Source organism: Neofelis nebulosa, chromosome 1 (genome assembly GCF_028018385.1).
Source record: "Neofelis nebulosa isolate mNeoNeb1 chromosome 1, mNeoNeb1.pri, whole genome shotgun sequence".
Lineage (NCBI taxonomy): Eukaryota > Metazoa > Chordata > Mammalia > Carnivora > Felidae > Neofelis > Neofelis nebulosa.
Genome location: NC_080782.1, coordinates 122,946,302 through 122,965,131, shown reverse-complemented (window position 1 = coordinate 122,965,131; position 18,830 = coordinate 122,946,302). Strand labels below are relative to the sequence as shown.

The 18,830-nt window shown below is 42.2% G+C and overlaps 1 protein-coding gene and 1 pseudogene across 19 annotated transcripts in view; both read left to right on the top strand.

Annotated features, from left to right (window-relative positions):
• The window catches only part of LOC131514100 (protocadherin gamma-C4), a 177,151-nt gene that overhangs the window by 100,381 nt on the left and 57,940 nt on the right, over window positions 1-18,830 (top strand). The window contains exon 1 of one of the 19 annotated variants that reach the window (XM_058733734.1): window positions 493-3,463. The exons of 17 other annotated variants lie outside the window; for them this stretch is intronic. In XM_058733734.1, the coding sequence (XP_058589717.1) occupies window positions 1,034-3,463 (2,430 nt within the window). In that variant the 5' untranslated portion in view covers window positions 493-1,033. Of the gene's footprint in view, window positions 1-492; window positions 3,464-5,618; window positions 8,728-18,830 lie in introns of those variants that run through there. One more of the 19 variants, XM_058733830.1, reaches the window with a different exon arrangement.
• LOC131489151 (protocadherin gamma-A12-like) lies at window positions 9,984-12,386 on the top strand (annotated as a pseudogene).

Here is an 18,830-nt window from a genome sequence, read left to right as displayed (position 1 = left end):
CCTGCATTGGGCTCTGTGCTGACAGCTCAGAGCCTAGAGCCTGCTTCTGATTCTGTGTTTCCCTCTCTCTATGCCCTGCACCTGCTTGTGCTCTGTCTCTCAAAAATGAATAAACATTAAAAATTTTTTAAAAAATAAATAAATACAAGTAATGATTCTAGATTCAATCTCTTGATAAAATTCCTAAAATAAATCTAGGTCAAACCTATTGGTATCACTGTTTAGACTAAAGTTTACGGTGCTGCAGTCATTCTACTATACAATTTAAGGTAGAATATATAGAAATCTCAAGCAAATTTTTCATGAAAGAGAATACTTCTTATTTAAGGATATGGAACACAATTCTATTTTTTTATATCATGGTAATTTTTAAAATGACAGCCTAATGTCATCCAAATTTTCTCAAATGTTTCATCTTTTACTCAATAAAGAAATATTGGTAAGAATTTTAGTCATGCGCTCTGATGATTTTTTTGGAACCGAGCTAGTTCCACATCCATAAATACTGTTCCCTTCAGTTGGTAAAAATCAATAGAAAGCAAGTCTAACCTGCAGTTGTTCAGTTCCTATAGTATTTGAAAACATTTTTTTAAATTAAACAATCCCTTTTAATAATTATTCCTTTTATTAAATGCTCTTGGTAAACCTTCAACATCACATTATACAACCCTTTGTTTTGTGCAGTTTTCAGTTTTACAAATATGTGTAATTCTTGAAGAGGTGTGTAATAACTTCTGGAACAGACACATTAAGTTGGGCTTTTCTTACTCATTGCAATAATAAGATTTGGCTCTAGGCGCCGCTCTTCACCAATCAGGGAATGGGAAGCTGAAAGCTGCCTTCCCTCCCTCCGCCATCTCTACAACACAAAGCAGAGTAACATGGATACTCACAGATCCTGATGCTGGAAACTTAAAGTAGTTCTCTCTCTAATATATTCTGGATGCAGTCAGCCTGGAACTTGGTAGATAGATAAGCTGATTCAGAACAAAACAGCCCAAGAAACCAGGGAATATAAGCTCAGCTTACTGCCATGGGGAATCGGCTACTGTTTCTGGACCGCAGCGGGCTGATCCTACTATACACTTTCCTGAGGACGCTACAGGAGTCTGGGGCAGGGCACATCCAATACTCGGTGCCCGAAGAGACAGATAAAGGCTTCTTCGTGGGCAATATTTCCAAGGACCTGGGGCTGGAACCCTGGGAGCTGGCGGAACGCCGAGTCCGCATCATCTCCAGAGGCAGGATGCAGCTTTTCGCTCTGAATCCGCGAAGTGGCAGCTTGATCACTGCAGGTAGGTTAGACCGGGAGGAGCTCTGTGAGACACTGTCCTCCTGTTTTTTAAATATAGAGATACTTGTGGAAGATACCCTGAAGATTTACGGAGTGGAGGTGGAAATAATGGATGTTAATGATAACGCCCCCAGCTTCCAGGAGGCAGAAATAGAGATAAAAGTCAGTGAGCACGCAACTCCAGGATCGAGATTTCCCCTTCCTAACGCTAGGGATCCAGATGTAGGAATGAACTCTCTCCAGCGCTACCAGCTCAATCCTAATAGTTACTTTTCCTTGCAAATGCGAGGCGGGATGGATGGGGCCAAGAATCCTGAACTAGTGCTGGAGGGGAGTTTGGACCGGGAAAAGGAAGCTGCTCACCATCTCCTCCTCACAGCTTTCGATGGAGGAGATCCCATCCAACAGGGTGCTGTTGCCATTCGTGTAGTGGTCCTCGATGTAAATGACCATATACCAAAGTTTACACAGTCTGTATATCAAGTGAGTATTCCTGAAAACCTCAGCTCTGGAACTCGGGTTCTCATGGTAAATGCAACTGATCCAGATGAGGGAATCAATGGGGAAGTGGTGTTTTCATTCCGGAATATGGAAAGCAAAGCTTCTGAAATATTCCAGTTGGATTCTCAAACTGGAGAAGTTTTAATACGAGGGTCTCTGGATTTTGAGAAATCTAGATTTTATGAGATGGAAATTCAAGGCCAAGATGGTGGAGGTCTCTCGACCACTGCTAAGATATTGATCACAGTTGTGGATGTGAATGATAATGCTCCAGAAATAACTATCACATCTTCTACTAATTCAGTGCTGGAAAATTCTCCTCCAGGTACAGTTATTGCTCTTCTAAATGTGCAAGATCAAGACTCTGGAGAAAATGGTCAAGTCTCATGTTTCGTTCCTAACAGTCTGCCTTTTAAATTAGAAAAGACTTATGGAAATTATTACAAATTGATAACAAACAGAGTGCTGGACAGGGAGCAGGTCCACAGCTATAATATAACCTTGATAGCCACAGATCAGGGACATCCACCCTTGTCTACAGAAACTCACATTTCACTGAATGTAGCAGATGACAATGATAACCCACCCACTTTTGCTGACTCATCTTACTCTGTCTACATTCCTGAAAACAACCCCAGAGGAGCTTCCTTCTTCTCAGTGATGGCACTTGACCTGGACAGCAATGAGAACTCCCGGGTCACTTATTCCCTAGTGGAGGATACCCTGCAGGGAGCACCTTTATCCTCCTATGTCTCCATCAACTCAGACACCGGCACCCTATATGCACTGCACTCTTTTGACTATGAACAGTTCCGTGACCTGCAAGTGTGGGTGACAGCACTGGACGGTGGGAACCCGCCACTCAGCAGCAATGTTTCTGTGAGCATATTCGTGCTGGACCAGAATGACAATGTGCCAGAGATCCTGCACCCCACCCTCCCAACCGATGGTTCCACTGGTGTGGAGCTGGCGCCCAGGTCAGCTGAGCCTGGCTACCTGGTGACCAAGGTAGTGGCGGTGGACAGAGACTCTGGCCAGAATGCCTGGCTGTCCTACCACCTGCTCAAGGCCAGCGAGCCAGGGCTCTTCGCGGTGGGGCTGCACACGGGCGAGGTGCGCACAGCGCGGGCCCTGCTGGACAGAGATGCGCTCAAGCAGAGCCTGGTGGTGGTGGTGCAGGACCATGGCCAGCCCCCTCTCTCGGCCACCGTCACGCTCACCGTGGCCGTGGCTGACAGTATCCCAGATGTCCTGGCTGACCTAAGCAGCTTCGAGTCTTCTGCCAATCCCCACGATTCTGGCCTCACACTCTACCTAGTGGTGGCGGTGGCAGTTGTCTCCTGCGTCTTCCTCGCGTTTGTGATTGTGCTGCTGGCGCTCAGACTGAGGCACTGGCACGCGACACGTCTGCTCCAGGCTTCAGGAGGCAGTTTGGTTGGCATGCCTACCTCGCACTTTGTGGGCGTGGACGGGGTGCAAGCTTTCCTGCAGACCTATTCCCAAGAGGTCTCCCTCACGGCGGACTCTCGGAGGAGTCACGTGATCTTCCCTCAGCCCAACTATGCGGACATGCTTATTAGTCACGACAGCTGTGAGAAAAGCGAGGCACTCTTGATAGCTGAAGATTCAGCTGCTGGTTTAGGCAAATTTGACTCCAAGAATAATCAGGTGAGATTTATTACCTACCTCCCAGTTGTTGCTATCTCTGTGCAAGTCTTTTAAGTGGCTTAAAAAAATATTTCTGGTGGGGGGATATATTCAGTTCATACATGTTTAGATCAATACATATGAGTTCCTCTATTTTATCTTTCAACAAATTACCATCATTTTTCAGAAAAGGTTTTTCCACCCCTCTGGCATATTTTCTTTTGATCCTAAATATCTAGTTCAGCTATCATGGCTTGCTTTATAATAAGTTAAATTTTAGTAATATTTTTCTATCATCAGTGTTTGTGGCTATCAATGAACTGGTTAGGATTCAAATTAATGATTCACAATTTTTTTGTTTGCCTATTACAATTTCACATTGCCTCCATTTATTTATAATTAAATTCTACCACTATTTGCTTTATTTCTAATGTTCAAATTTGATCATGTTGATTCAATGGCACACACTCTGTAGCTCTTTTCCTTATCTATATATGCATATATACAACATTTACATGTAAGTGTTTACACATGTAAGTTTGGCTCTGAGCATGAAAATTCTATTTTGAGTTTTGATGAGTGGTAATATGTTTCAATTATGTTGATTATTTCAACTTTGTGTAATTTATTTATATTGCCAAAACAGATACACTGATTGCCTTTTTACTACTAGAGTCTTTTGGGAGAGGAAATGTAGAGTACACCTTTTTTCTTAAGTTCTACACATATTTTCTGTTTCTACCGTGAAGTCATTTGATTGTTCTGAAGAAATAGTTGAATTGTTGAACTGGTATTTTTTTCTTTTATTCTTTTACTTGTACTTTGTGTGTGTGTGTGTGTGTGTGTATGTTCAAGATTTCTTAATGTAGTAAATTCACCTGCAGAAATAATTTTGATCCAGTGCTTCTCAAAAAGTTATTTTCAAATTGGCTAAACATGCTTAACATTTTTCAGATATACTAATGTGAAATAGTTTGTGAATATTTGGACTTTATGAGACTGATTTATCTGGTATTCCTATTTGGTGTTTCCTTTTTGTTGTTGTTTGTTTTCTTTATGCCTATGAGTCATGGATTCCTTTTTTATTTCCTTTGAAAACTCATTTTGTAATATATATAAGTATATTCAATCCTTATATTCAGAACCAACTTGTTATTGAAACCCTGGTAGTTACTTAATGACATATGTGTTATCTGAAACACTGCATAGGAAAGTCAAGTGAGGAAAGGAGACTTACTGAAGATATTTGAACACAGGAATCATCTCCATACTCAATTCAGCTCAGCACTCTCATACCACTTATAGATGTTTGGCCCAGGTTATTAACATATTCATGTTCCCTTTCAAGCTTTCTTTTCTCATTTAGGAATTGACCTTAATATATTTAGCTATAATTGAGTTTCTAATATTTTGGCAAAAAGAATTTCAACTGTAGGAAAGGGATATCCTGCAACAGATGCTTGACATTCTTGATGTCAAGAAAAATTTTAGAGTGTTTCAAGCATGTAGGGATAAAATTTATGCCTGTGGAATTCCAAACTGAGAAAACAGATTTGGAGTGCCCTGGGTGGCCCAATTGGAGCATCTCACTCTTGGTTTCAGCTCAGGTCACGATCTCATGGTCCATAGGATCGAACCCCACGACAGCATGGAGACTTCTTGAGATTCTCTCTCTCTCCTTCTCGCTCTCTGACCCTCCCCCACTCACATGTGGGTGCTCTCTCTCTCTCAAAAATAAATAAAGTTAAAAAAGAAAACAGACTTGAGGCATTTTACTTGAAAGCAGACGAATAAAAGGACATGAGTTATTTTGTGGGAGAGGGAGGTTGTTATATATATATATATATATATGGTCTGAACAGTTAGGAGCTGGCAACCAAAATCTTGGAGAACAAAAGGAAAGGTTACCTTTGAAACTTGAGATTAAGAAGATGGTTATTTTGATTCAGAGGTAGTGATAAACTTCTATTAAGGTACAACATGTGATCCAGTTAAATAGAAGGATAAAAATAAAACACTCTCACGTTTTGCATGTCATTAAATTCCTATGGTACCTACTAGGGTATACTTTTATATTGTTATGGTGAAAGTGTAAAACACTTGATAATCCTTTTCAAAAATCTCTTTTATAAGGAGCAAGGAAAACTATATATCTTTGGTCAACCTCATCCTGAGTATGTCCTATATAGATTTGAGCTCTCCTCCAGTTTCCTCTGGAAAAATTAGGAGGAAAATTATCTGCACATCAGATTGAAAATAATACTGGGGGGTAGTTCATGGCTGCAAAAATTTCCCCATATCCCTTGGTGAGGCTGTTTTACCATGTGGTCTATGTTCTAAATCTGGAGAGAAGACTTGGCTTTGTTCTTCCAGTATGTGCATTGCCTCTGATTAGAAGAAGATAAACTTTTCTCATACTCGGTTAATGGCTCTTCTATAGAATCAAATCTCTAATGAATCTTATTTGGTAGTAAACACTGGAAAAGAGACACATCCAAAACTCATATATTGCCTTGTTCTGTATACCTGAGTCCAACAAATCTGATGGAATAGCAAATCCCATTGTTTGCAAGGCTTTGGACTGCAATTTTCTAAGTAGACTCTGAGCGCCGCTGTTGGCCAATGCGCTGCAAGAGCAGGAGTCCACGATCTACCTAAGTGATTTTCTGCGCAGTCACGGAAGCAAGTCTGAAAGGAGATGAAGCCCACACATAGACTCTCTGCTCAGCAAATGATTTTGGAATACAGATTGGGATGCCTTGAAACTGAGGACATTTGAATTTTCTACGTATTGGCAGTAACTATTTTAAACACAATTCGTAAAGCATCTTCTCTTAACATCAGAGGCTGTGGCAGCGCAGAAAAGGATGGGAACTAGGGCGAAGCAGAGGAGCTATACCCGGCAGTGGCAAGTACTCTTTCCCTTCCTGCTGCCTTTGTTCTGTGGGGGGCTCTCTGAGCAGATCCGCTACTCTATTCCGGAAGAAATGGCCAGGGGCTCAGTGGTAGGGAACCTTGCTGAAGACCTGGGGCTGCATGTACAGGATTTATTGACCCGCAACTTCAGAGTTAGTGCAGAGAAACAATACTTTACCGTGAACACAGAGAATGGCAACATACTTGTGAGTGACAGAATAGATAGGGAGTTGCTCTGTCCCCCAAACCCTCTGTGTGTCCTGCCCTTAGAGATTGTGGCAGATAATCCTCTAAATGTTTTTCACATATCTGTGAGGATAGAAGATATAAATGACAATCCACCTTATTTCCCCCAAAATAACATTGTTTTAAAAATCAATGAACTTGCAATTCTTGGAACTCGATTTGGTTTGGAAGCTGCTATAGATGCAGATGTAGGACCTAACTCTCTCCAGAATTACCAACTCAGCTATAATGAGTATTTCTCTCTGATGGTGAAGGATAAGACCCAAGGCAAGAATGCCCCAGAATTAATATTGGAGAAGCCGCTGGACCGGGAACACCAGAGCTCCCATCTTCTGGTCCTGACTGCAGTGGATGGAGGTGACCCAGTCCGAAGTGGCACCGTTCAAATCAAGATTGAGGTCACCGATGCCAATGATAACCCCCCAGTGTTCAGTCAGGATGTGTACAAAGTTAACCTTCCAGAGAACTTGCCCTCAGGCACCTCTGTGCTAAAGGTGACAGCCATCGACCAGGATGAGGGCATCAATGCAGAGATCACCTACTCCTTCAAAACAGTAAGAGATATTGGAAATATGTTTATGCTTGACCATCAAAGTGGAGAAATTAAATCCAAAGGTCCTATAGACTTTGAAAACAGTAGTAGTTATACCATGAGTATAGAAGCCAAGGATGGTGGAGGCATGGCCACTGAATGTAAAATTATAATAGAAATTTTAGATGAGAATGACAATGCCCCAGAGGTCATTTTCACTTCGGTGTCAAGTTCCATAACTGAGGACACAGAACAGGGGATGGTGATTGCTCTGTTCAAAACACATGACAAAGATTCGGGAGAAAATGGAGAGGTCACATGCCTCATAAAAGAAAAAGTTCCTTTTAGAATTGAATCTTCTGCCAATAATTACTACAAACTTGTAACAGATGGGGCCCTGGACCGGGAGAAGACCCCTGTGTACAATGTCACCATCACAGCTACTGACAGGGGAAAGCCTCCTCTTTTCTCTAGCTCAAGCATTACTGTGCACATCGCAGATGTCAACGACAATGCGCCCATTTTCGAACAGGCGTTCTATATGGTCCACATTGCCGAGAACAACCCTCCAGGAGCCTCCATCGCCCAAGTCAGCGCCTCCGACCCCGACCTGGGACCCAACGGCCGCGTCTCCTACTCCATCGTGGCCAGCGACCTGGAGCCGCGGGCGCTGGCGTCCTACGTGTCCGTGAGCGCGCAGAGCGGCGTGGTGTTCGCGCAGCGCGCCTTCGACCACGAGCAGCTGCGCGCCTTCGAGCTGACGGTGCAGGCCCGCGACCAGGGCTCGCCCGCGCTCAGCGCCAACGTGAGCCTGCGCGTGTTGGTGGGCGACCGCAACGACAACGCGCCTAGGGTGCTGTACCCGGCGCTGGGGCCCGACGGCTCGGCGCTCTTCGACACGGTGCCGCGCGCCGCGCAGCCCGGCTACCTGGTCACCAAGGTGGTGGCGGTGGACGCCGACTCGGGACACAATGCGTGGCTGTCGTACCACGTGCTGCAGGCCAGCGAGCCCGGACTCTTCAGCCTGGGGCTGCGCACGGGCGAGGTGCGCACTGCGCGTGCTTTGGGCGACAGGGACGCGGCCCGCCAGCGCCTGCTGGTCGCCGTGCGGGACGGGGGACAGCCGCCCCTCTCTGCCACCGCCACGCTGCACCTGGTTTTCGCCGACAGCCTGCAAGAAGTACTGCCGGATGTCAGCGACCGCCCGGAGCCCTCTGACCCCCAGGCCGAGCTGCAGTTTTACCTGGTGGTGGCCTTGGCCTTGATCTCGGTGCTCTTCCTCCTTGCGGTGATTCTGGCGGTGGCCCTGCGCCTGCGATGCTCCATCACCCCAACTGCCTGGAACTGCGTTCAACCTGGTTTCTGTCATAAGATTGGACCAGGAGTTTCCCCCACCTATAATCCTGGAACTTTGCCTTATTCCTACAATACGTACATTGCCTCTGATTCTCAGAAAACACGGCTTAATTTTCTAACTATGACGTCAGAAATGGGTCCCCGAGGAGATCTCTCTAATGAAGCTTCTTTGGTAATAAGTGTCACTGAGGAGAATAACAAATTAAGCTCTAACGCTGCTGCTGCTTTTGCTCATGTGAGTTTTAATACATAGGTTTGGTTTTTAATTTTAAAACAATATTTTGGCAAAAAAAATCTTAAATCATATGTTCTATCACTTCGTTTGCCCACTCAATATTTTCTGTTCCTTTCTGTGTGGACCCATAACTTCATTATTAGCCTTCAAGTATTTTGAAATATGTTGACAATTTCACCTGAGATAGTCTTTACCTCCCCCACCTCCCCCCCCCCCACAAATCTCTTTTACTGTGAGAAGTGGGTATTATGATGTTGTTGCCACAGAAATATTTGTAGCTGAAACATAAATGTTTTCTTCTTGTGGGTGTTTATATTTCTCAGAACATTGATATCTTGAATATATAAGGCTTCTTCTTTATAGCTACAAAGTGAGAGGAAAATGCACAAGGTTGTTTTTTTTTTTTTAAAGGACAGAGTAATGATTTGACAATATTCAGGTATGTTTGCTAGAGATTTTTTTAATCCCCCTGAGTAGGCTAATTTTCTTCTCAATCTTTTCTCAGAACTACCTGCAGATTTCCTCCCAGTTTCTTTTTTTTTTTAAATTTTTTTTTCAACTTTTTTTTTATTTATTTATTTTTGGGACAGAGAGACAGAGCATGAACGGGGGAGGGGCAGAGAGAGAGAGAGAGACACAGAATCGGAAACAGGCTCCAGGCTCCGAGCCATCAGCCCAGAGCCTGACGCGGGGCTCGAACTCACGGACCGCGAGATCGTGACCTGGCTGAAGTTGGACGCTTAACCGACTGCGCCACCCAGGCGCCCCAAATTTCCTCCCAGTTTTAAAGATACATTGTGGTATGCCTGCCAAACATGCTTTTCATCAAAATCTAAATGTTTACATTCATGAAAGCAGAGTAGCGAGAATTTTTCTTTTATTTTGGTGGGCTTTTGAATGTATTACATTTTCAGTAATTGGAATTGGGTTACTCAGAAAAAGGTAAGTTTGTAATATTCTTTGGATTGCTAATTTTCTCAAACACTATTTTGTAATATAATGTATTAGTAAGTTGTGAAGTACTACCCTCATTTCCCGTAAATGCAAGTTGAAATGCTTCCATTTTGTCCTAAAAATGTTAATGTGTCTTGCTCAGTTGACTTCTTGTCAGTGTGCTTCTGATAATGTATACAATTCCATTTCTTATTTTTAGGTTTCCATGTTGTGAAATTTTGATTTTTAAATATTAGATGTTAACAACCTATAGAACAACAATAGTTCTATATAGGTAACTTTGAGAATCTGTAAAAAAAAAAATGCCACCTATCACAGCAAGTGAGAAAGTTTATTCTATTAAAGGATATCTGAAAACAGTAATTTCCTAGGGAGATGTCACATAATAGGTGTCTTTTTGGGGTGGTGATATCAAATTAGGTGCACTAAAATTATAAGGTTAAAATTACTTTGTATAGAAACTTCAGATTCATTTAAAAGCTCATTGAAAAAGACAGAATACACCTACAGCTACAGAAAATAACCTCAAGAAAGTGACTCTGTATGAAAAATTTTGGAGAAATAAAAATAAGCTCGGAAATAAAAATAAGTTCACTGAAGTTTCTATTAAAAGGAACACTGTAGTTTTTTACTTGGCCCTACTTCCATGCCTATTTGTAGAACAGTAGGTGGAGCTATTTAAGGTACAAAAACCAAAAATCCTCAAGATCGTACAGTAATTGGTTAGGGCTCTGAGCACCGCTGTTCACTAATCAGGAAAAGAACAACAGAGTTCCTGCTTGCCTCCTGCTTGCCCGGGAGGGGCCTGAAGCACAAAACACAGATAGAAGCTAACCATCTCAGGATTGTGAAGAAACTGTTGGATTCTGAAGACTGGAAAAGCTGGACCTTACTTCGGTAGTCACGGGAAGAAGTGAAAATAATCTTGGAGGAAAGTGACAATGATTCCTAGGCGACTGCAAAGGGCTTGTCTTGCTGGGAGTTCTCCTGGGGATTCTGTGGAAACCAGATGAACCCAAATTCACTATTCAGTTCCTGAGGAGCTGGAGAAAGGCTCTAGGGTGGGCAACATCGTCAAGGACCTGGGGTTGGAGCCCTGGGAGCTAGAGGAGCGCGGAGTCCGTATAGTCTCCAGAGGTAGGACTTAGCTTTTCGCTCTAAACCCCCGAAGCGGCAGCCTTATCTCTGCAGACAGGATAGACAGGGGTCTTCAAGTGTCAATTAAATCTGGAGATTCTGTTGGAAGATAAAGTAAAAAATATACGAGGTAGTGATAGAAGTGAGAGACATTAACGATAATGCCCCCTATTTCCGGGAAGATGAATTAGAAATAAAAATGAGTGAAAACGCAGCCACTGGGTTGCAGTTGCCGCTTCCCCACGCTTGGGATCCGGATATTGGTAAGAACTCTCTTCAGAGCTACGGACTCAGTAGTAATAATACTCACTTCTGCCTGGACATGCAAAGCGGAGTGGATAGTAACAAGTATCCAGAACTGGTTTTGGAGCGCACCTTGGACCTGGAGCAGAAGGCTGTTCATCACCTGGTTCTCACAGCCTCCGATGGGGGGTGACCCAGTGCGCACAGGCACTGAGCGAATTCGTGTGATGGCAGGTGATGTGAATGGCAACGCACCAATATTTGCTCAGTCCGAGTACCACGTGAGCGTTCCAGAGAATATAGTGGTGGGCACTAAGCTGCTTCTGGTAAGGGCCACCGACTCTGACGAAGGAGCCAATGCGGAAGTGACATTCCTTCTGTTATGTAGACTACAATGCGCCCCGGTTTTCAAACGAGATGCTAATTTAGAGACAATTTCAACAATAGGGGACCTGAACCATGAGGAATCGAGATTCTACGAGATGGAAAGGCAAGCAATGGATAAAACAGGATATTCTGCAGGAGCCAAAGTCCTGATCACAATATTGGATGTAAATGATAACGCCCCTGAAATAGTTGTCACCTCTCTCTCTCTCCAGCTCCATTCTGGAAAACTCTCCCAGAGGGACATTAATTGTCCTTTTAAATGTAAATGATCAAGACTCTGGGGAAAGTGGACAAGTGACCTGTTTCATCCGAGAGTATGTGCCATTTAAATTATAAAAGTCTTGTGGAAATTACTATACATTAGTGACAGACATACTCCTAGACTGAGAACAGGTTCCTAGATACATCACGGTGATCCCCAGTGACAGAGGAAATCCTCCCCTGTCCACAGAAACTCACATCTCACTGAAAGTAGCAGACACCAAAGACAACCCACCCGCCTTCTCCGACGCTTTCTTCTCTACCTATATTGCAGAGAACAACCCTAGAAGAGCCTCCATAAGGTTCCTCAAAAAATTAAAAACAGACCTACCCTATGACCCAGCAGTAGCACTGCTAGGAATTTACCCAAGGGATACAGGAGTACTGATGCATAGGGGCACTTGTACCCCAATGTTTATAGCAGCACTCTCAACAATAGCCAAATTATGGGAAGAAATGTCCATCAACTGATAAATGGATAAAGAAATTGTGGTTTATATACACAATGGAGTACTATGTAGCAATGAGAAAGAAGGAAATATGGCCCTTTGTAGCAACATGGATGGAACTGGAGAGTGTGATGCTAAGTGAAATAAGCCATACAGAGAAAGACAGATACCATATGGTTTCACTCTTATGTGGATCCTGAGAAACTTAACAGAAGCCCATGGGGGAGGGGAAGGGGAAAAAAAAACGAGGTTAGAGTGGGAGAGAGCCAAAGCATAAGAGACTCTTAAAAACTGAGAACAAACTGAGGGTTGATGGGAGAAGGGAGGGAGGAGAGGGTGGGTGATGGGTATTGAGGAGGGCACCTTTTGGGATGAGCACTGGGTGTTGTATGGAAACCAATTTGACAATAAATTTCATATATTGGAAAAAAAAGAAATACATGACAAGGTAAAAAAAAAAAAAAAAAAAAAAAAGGCCTACGACCCCGACTATGGAGAGAACGCCCAGGTCACTTACTTCCTAGCCAAGAACACCCTCCCTGGACCACCGCTATCCTACATTTCCATCAACTCCAACACTGGCGTTCTGTATGCACTGCGTTCCTTCAGCTATGAACAGTTCCAAGACATGCAGCTACAAGTGATGGCGCGTGACAGCGGCGATCCTCCACTCAGCATCAATGTGTCTCTGAGCCTGTTCGTGGTGGACCAGAATGACAACGTGACAGAAGTCCTGTACCCCACCCTCTCCAATGACGTTTCCACAGGCGTGGAGCTGGCACCACGATCCACAGAGCCCGGCACCTTGGTGACCAAGGTGGTGGCGGTGGACAACCACTCTGGTCAGAACGCCTGGCTGTTCTACAGTCTGCTCAAAGCTAGCGCTCTTCGCGGTGGGGCTGCACACGGGCGAGGTGCTCACTGTACGGGCCGTGCTGGACAGCGATTCGCTCAAGCAGAGCCTGGTGGTGGTGGTGCAGGATCACCGCCAGCCCCCTCTCTCGGCCACCATCAAGCTCACCGTGGCCTTCGCCGACAGCATCCTAGACTTCTGGCTGATCTGGGCAATGTCCAGCCTCCAGCTGACCCTGAGTCTTCAGACCACACGCTGTACCTGGTGGTGGCTGTAGCCGCAACCTCCTGCGTCTTCCACGTCATTGTTATCGTACGGCTGGCGCTCAGTCTGAGGCACTGGCACGCCTTGAGTCTGCTCCAGGCTTTAAGAGGCGGGCTGGTGGGCGTGTCCGCCTCGCGCTTTGTGGGCGTGGACAGGGTGCGCGCTTTCCCGCAGACATATTCCACGAGGTTTCCCTCCCCGCGGACTCTCGCGGGAATCACGTGATCTCCCCACAGCCTGATGATGCAGACACGCGCCTGAGTCGGGAGTGCAGTGGGAGAAACGACCGTCTTCTGCTGTTAGGTAGTTGGCATTTTCTAAAGATAACTATTCATTAATGAATGTATATTCAGTATGTATTCAGCATTGCTAAAGCACACACTAAAAAATTTGTATACGCGTGGCAGACACCAATGACCAACCTGGAGGTCTTCTCTCAGGGCTCCCATCACGACTACTCTCACGCCTTATTTGTGATAGTGTTTGTATATTATAATATTATAACCACTCTAGTACTTTGTTAGTATCCTGTGTAATTTTTCTAATTAACAAGATATGCCTGCTTTTAATTGGTATTTTTATTTACCATTGGCCGTGCAACATTTTTTAAAATGTTAATTTTTGAGAGCATGCAAACAGGGGAGGGGCAGAGAAGGGGGGACAGAGGATCTGAAGTGGGCTCTGTGCTGACAGCAGCAAGCCAGATGGGGCCTGGAACTCAGAAACTGCTAGATTATGACCTGAGCAAAAGTCTGGGGCCAACTGACTGAGCCACCCAGGTGCCCCTACATAACATTTTTATGTTGAACAGCTGATGCTAGTTTATCCGTTAAAAACACAAATTCTTGGAGCACCTGGGTGGCTCAGTGGGTTAAGTGTTGGTTTCTTGATATCAGCTCAGGTCTTGATCTCAGGGTCCTGAGTTCAGGCCCTATGTTGGGCTCTCTGCTGGCGAAGAGCCTACTTGCACACACATTCTTGTAGAGAAATTCACTGTAATTTATAAAAAGCATAAGTGAAATTTTTAATAAACTTTTATGGGTAGAGAGGCTTCTAACTACATATGAAATTGCTAATGAATTAATGAAGTGCATTTAATTTCTTTTAACGTGAAGTAATTCTGGTCATTAGTAATGCATACATTTGTACTTTCTCAGGTCTTTTTTTAAAAAATTTTTTTTTAATGTTTTTATTTATTTTTGAGACAGGGAGAGACAGAGCATGAACAGGGGAGGGTCAGAGAGAGGGAGACACAGAATCCGAAGCAGGCTCCAGGCTCTGAGCTGTCAGCACAGAGCCCGACGCGGGGCTCGAACTCATGGACCATGAGATCATGACCTGAGCCGAAGTCGGAAGCTTAACCGACTGAGCCACCCAGGCGCCCCTCTCAGGTCTTAAGTCATTACATGGTTTCATACAAGTCTTGAACTTACAAATACACCAAGTTTATTTCCTACATGCTTAAAACTTTCTCAGTGAAATATGCAAACAGGGGCAACTGGCTGGCTTAGTTGTTAGATCATGTGACTCTTGATCTTGAGGTTGTGAGTTTGAGCCCCATGTTGAGTATAGCAATTACTTAAAAATAAAATCTTAAAAAAATGAAAAAGAAATATGCAAACAGTGTAAGTGTTGTCATGAAGAAAAACTGAAGAGACTGTTTATTTTTTTAGACTTATTAGAGATTTTGGGATGGCAATGTCTGTATGTGTTTCCAGGTGAGGTATTTCTTTAGTTTACCCGTACTGTTGATCTTAATGATGACTTTGTGGAACACTCAGCTAACAAATTGTGTTTTGAGTGCTTTTTTGGTAATGTGGTGAATATGTAGTAATCTCTTTTATATAAGTTTCCTGTAACTTTCACACACGGAAAAAATTTTTGGATAGTGCTCAGATTCTAAGTGTTTCTTGAGAACCTTACGCTTCTAGTATAATGTTGAACCTAAATTGAACACTAATGTATAGTATTCTTAGGAAAACATTGCTGGAATCTGTGAAAAGCCTGGATTTTTTAGTGAATTCCATACAGGAGTAGGGAATCCTAGCATCCTTATTTTTTGTTGTTGTTGTCTGTCTCCTTCCAAAGATACAGTAGTTAATATCTGGACTTACAGAAGAAGTTAGAAGTCTTTTGAGAAAGAAAGGTAATCAAATGGCCCTAAAGTGAGACGTGTTACTGGTAATGAAATTCACATGTCACTTTATATTTTGTGACAACCAAGACAAAAAAAGGAAAAATTGTATGGTTCTGTCTGATTTTTTTTAAAGGAAGTTTTTGAGCTGATCTAAAAATGTAAATTTTGTATTTTAAGTTCTAGGTGAAAATGAGTAGAACTTTCTAAATGATATCATCAGGATTAGAGGGCAGTGTAATGTCCTGTTTTGTAAAAGCTATCAAAATGTTTATCACAAGGCTGGTTTTCATATGGTGGTCAATTCAAAATGAAAGACATAACACACAACAGAAATTATTTGGGAAACTAAACTGCTGTAGTCCAGTTATGCTGGCTTGTGTTCACTTAACCTGATTTAGAGACAAATGATTACAAGTTGGGACAATGAACAATCATGACCTTTAGGCTGTATCTCATATAGCAATGATCTTAACTAATGCTTTCAGTTGAGCTAAATAGGCTCCATTAATTAGTTGTTACGTGAATGAATGGACAAATGTGTGTGCTCTGGGGATTACTTGCTATCAGTATTCTAAGATATAATATAGAAAAGTAGCAGCTTTGCAATGAGGTAATTCCTAAATTTGTGACCTTTAACAAGTTTTTTTAAATCTCTAGCAGCTTCAGCAAAATAGAGATAATGTATAATTTGAAAGATTGTGGTGAGGAGTAGTGATAACATATAAACCATCTTGTTTATAATAGGTAATTAATGGTGGCCATATTTTTACATTGTTGATATAAAAAGGAGTCAAGCTTTCAATATTAGCTTACTTGACATTTTGTGAAAAGTAATGATTTGTGTGCTTCTATGGGTGGTACAATGGGATGACATGTGAATGGAAGTAAAACTATTCTAGAATTTTTATGAAAGCTAATTTAAAAAGCTTAAGTGCTTAGGTGCATTCATTTGTAAATTTTTTAAAAAACTGAATTATAATTGACATACAATATTGTATTAGTTTCAGGTGTATGACAGTGATTCAGCATTTTTATATTTTACGAAATGATCACCTTGATATGTCTAGTTATTGTCACTATACAGAGTTATTACAATATTATTGACAATTCTCTATGCTGTATGTTACATTCACCATAGGTGTAGTTACTGTCTGTCACTACACAAAGTTATTACAGTATTACTGACTTCCCTATGTTGTGTATTACATCCCTATGACTTACTTTATAACTGGTTTATACCAATTGATCCCCTTCACCAACGGGGATTAGATGATGAATAGCTTATAAACAGAAATGTATTGCTGACTGTTTTGAAGGCCAGAATTCTGAGATAAGGGTGCCAGGATGGTCAGGTGAGGGCTTCCTTCTAGATCACAGGCTTTTGGCTGTGACCTCACATGACAGAATGGGCAAAGGATCTCCCTAGGCACATTCTTGATTGAGAAACCCCTGTTTGGGGTCATAAAAGATCGGGAACCATTGTTTTGGATGGGACAGTTGTAGGGGTGTTAGTTTTTCTCTTTCTGAACCATAGTGAAACCTAACCAAGGGTCCTATGAAATTTCTCCTTTAAAGGAACTTTTTACTTCATTAGGATTGTTAGGATGATTTAACTGGAAAAAGTATCATCAAAACCTGAAAGTTAGAGTCATTTGGTTTTGGCAACATGAGAGTTTAAGCTAACATAACACATTTAATATAAAATGTCAGTCTTAGCTTTAGAATATGTGTTGATAATTTAGGATTGATAATTAGGATATTTGTTGATATTTTTTAGAGAAACTAGGCAGTAGGTTTGGATGCTTCTTTTGTGCTTGTTCCAGTAATGAAATTATGTGAAAGACTTTGTTTTCTTCCTGTGTGTTAAGGAAGGTGGGTTTGCATTCATTTAATCCAATAAGTTAAAGTGTTCAGCTATAACTTAAAAGTTGCAGCTCCACTATTTCATACCACCTGAAGTGGAAATGTAATATGCCAACAGATATTCTTCCTCCACATCCATTCTAGAAGAGATTTTATGCTGTTTGAAGCAGAAATAGGCTAGGATTCTTGGTGAGACTGTACATCTTGTTGAGACTATGCAACCCATAGATGATTTTATTTTTTTATTTTTTTTCTGGAGATTTAATCTCTGCAGTCTTTTTTTTTTTTTAACGTTTATTTATTTTTGAGACCGAGAGAGACAGAGCATGAACGGGGGAGGATCAGAGAGAGAGGGAGACACAGAATCCGAAACAGGCTCCAGGCTCTGAGCGGTCAGCACAGAGCCCGACACGGGGCTCGAACTCACGGACCATGAGATCATGACCTGAGCTGAAGTCGGACGCTTAACCGACTGAGCCACCCAGGTGCCCCCCCCCATACATCATTTTAAACTGAATTAGAAGGCTAATGATAAATAAATGGGCTTTATCACAGTTTTCTTAGTTACATGTGACAGAATATAGCTGTGATCATGAACAGTTCTGATGAAAATTATATTTTAAACTTGTGCCATATACCAAGTTAAAAAAAAAAAACACCTCCACATGAAATATGTGTAGTTCTTTGTATATCAGTTATATCTCAATAAAGCTACTTCAAAAAATTTTAAAGCAAACACCTGTGAAGGGTTGTTGATCAAAGAGATGTTGATCAAATAGGTTTACTACTCTCTAGAGTTACACTTAGAGCTCATTTTTAGGAAACCATATCTAATGAAAAACTATCAATAAAAGAACACACTGTTTAGGATTCTTAAAATGTGACAGGAAAAGATAGCTTATGAAATGTAATTGAAAAATTTTTAATGTTTATGTATTTTCAGAAAGAGAGAGACAGAGAACATAAGCGGGGGTGGGGGGGGGAGAGAGAGAGAGAGAGAGAGAGAGAGGGAATGAATATGAATCCTAAGCATGATCCATGCTGTCAGTACAGAGCCCGGGCTCAGGGCTCAAACCCACAAACTGTGAGATCATGACCTGAGCTGAAATCAAGAGTCAGACGCTTAACTGACTGAGCCACCCAGGCGCCCTGAAAATATCTTTGCTAGAGTATGAGTTTACTTGATACCAAATGGGAAGAGTTGTGGTTCAGAAAAAATGTGAAGAAATTGTTATCAGATGAACCATAGACTCAATAATTTGTATGTAAAAGAAATCAATATCTCCACAATTTCTCTTAGAGAAGCCATAGAAGGACAAGTATAATTTCTTAGTTCATCTTTAAGTCTCTGAAGCATTCCACACAATGGTTTGTACCCCTTCTAAATATTCAGTAAAAGCCTTCAGTTCAGTGATTAGAAAGTAGTCTCTTGGGGAAAAATCATAGCACAAACCACTTATTTTACATGTGCCTTTCCTCTATATCAAACTCCTAATAAGAGCCAACTCTCTGACCTATCTATGCAAAGCTAAGGAACTGGAGATGTGTCAGCATT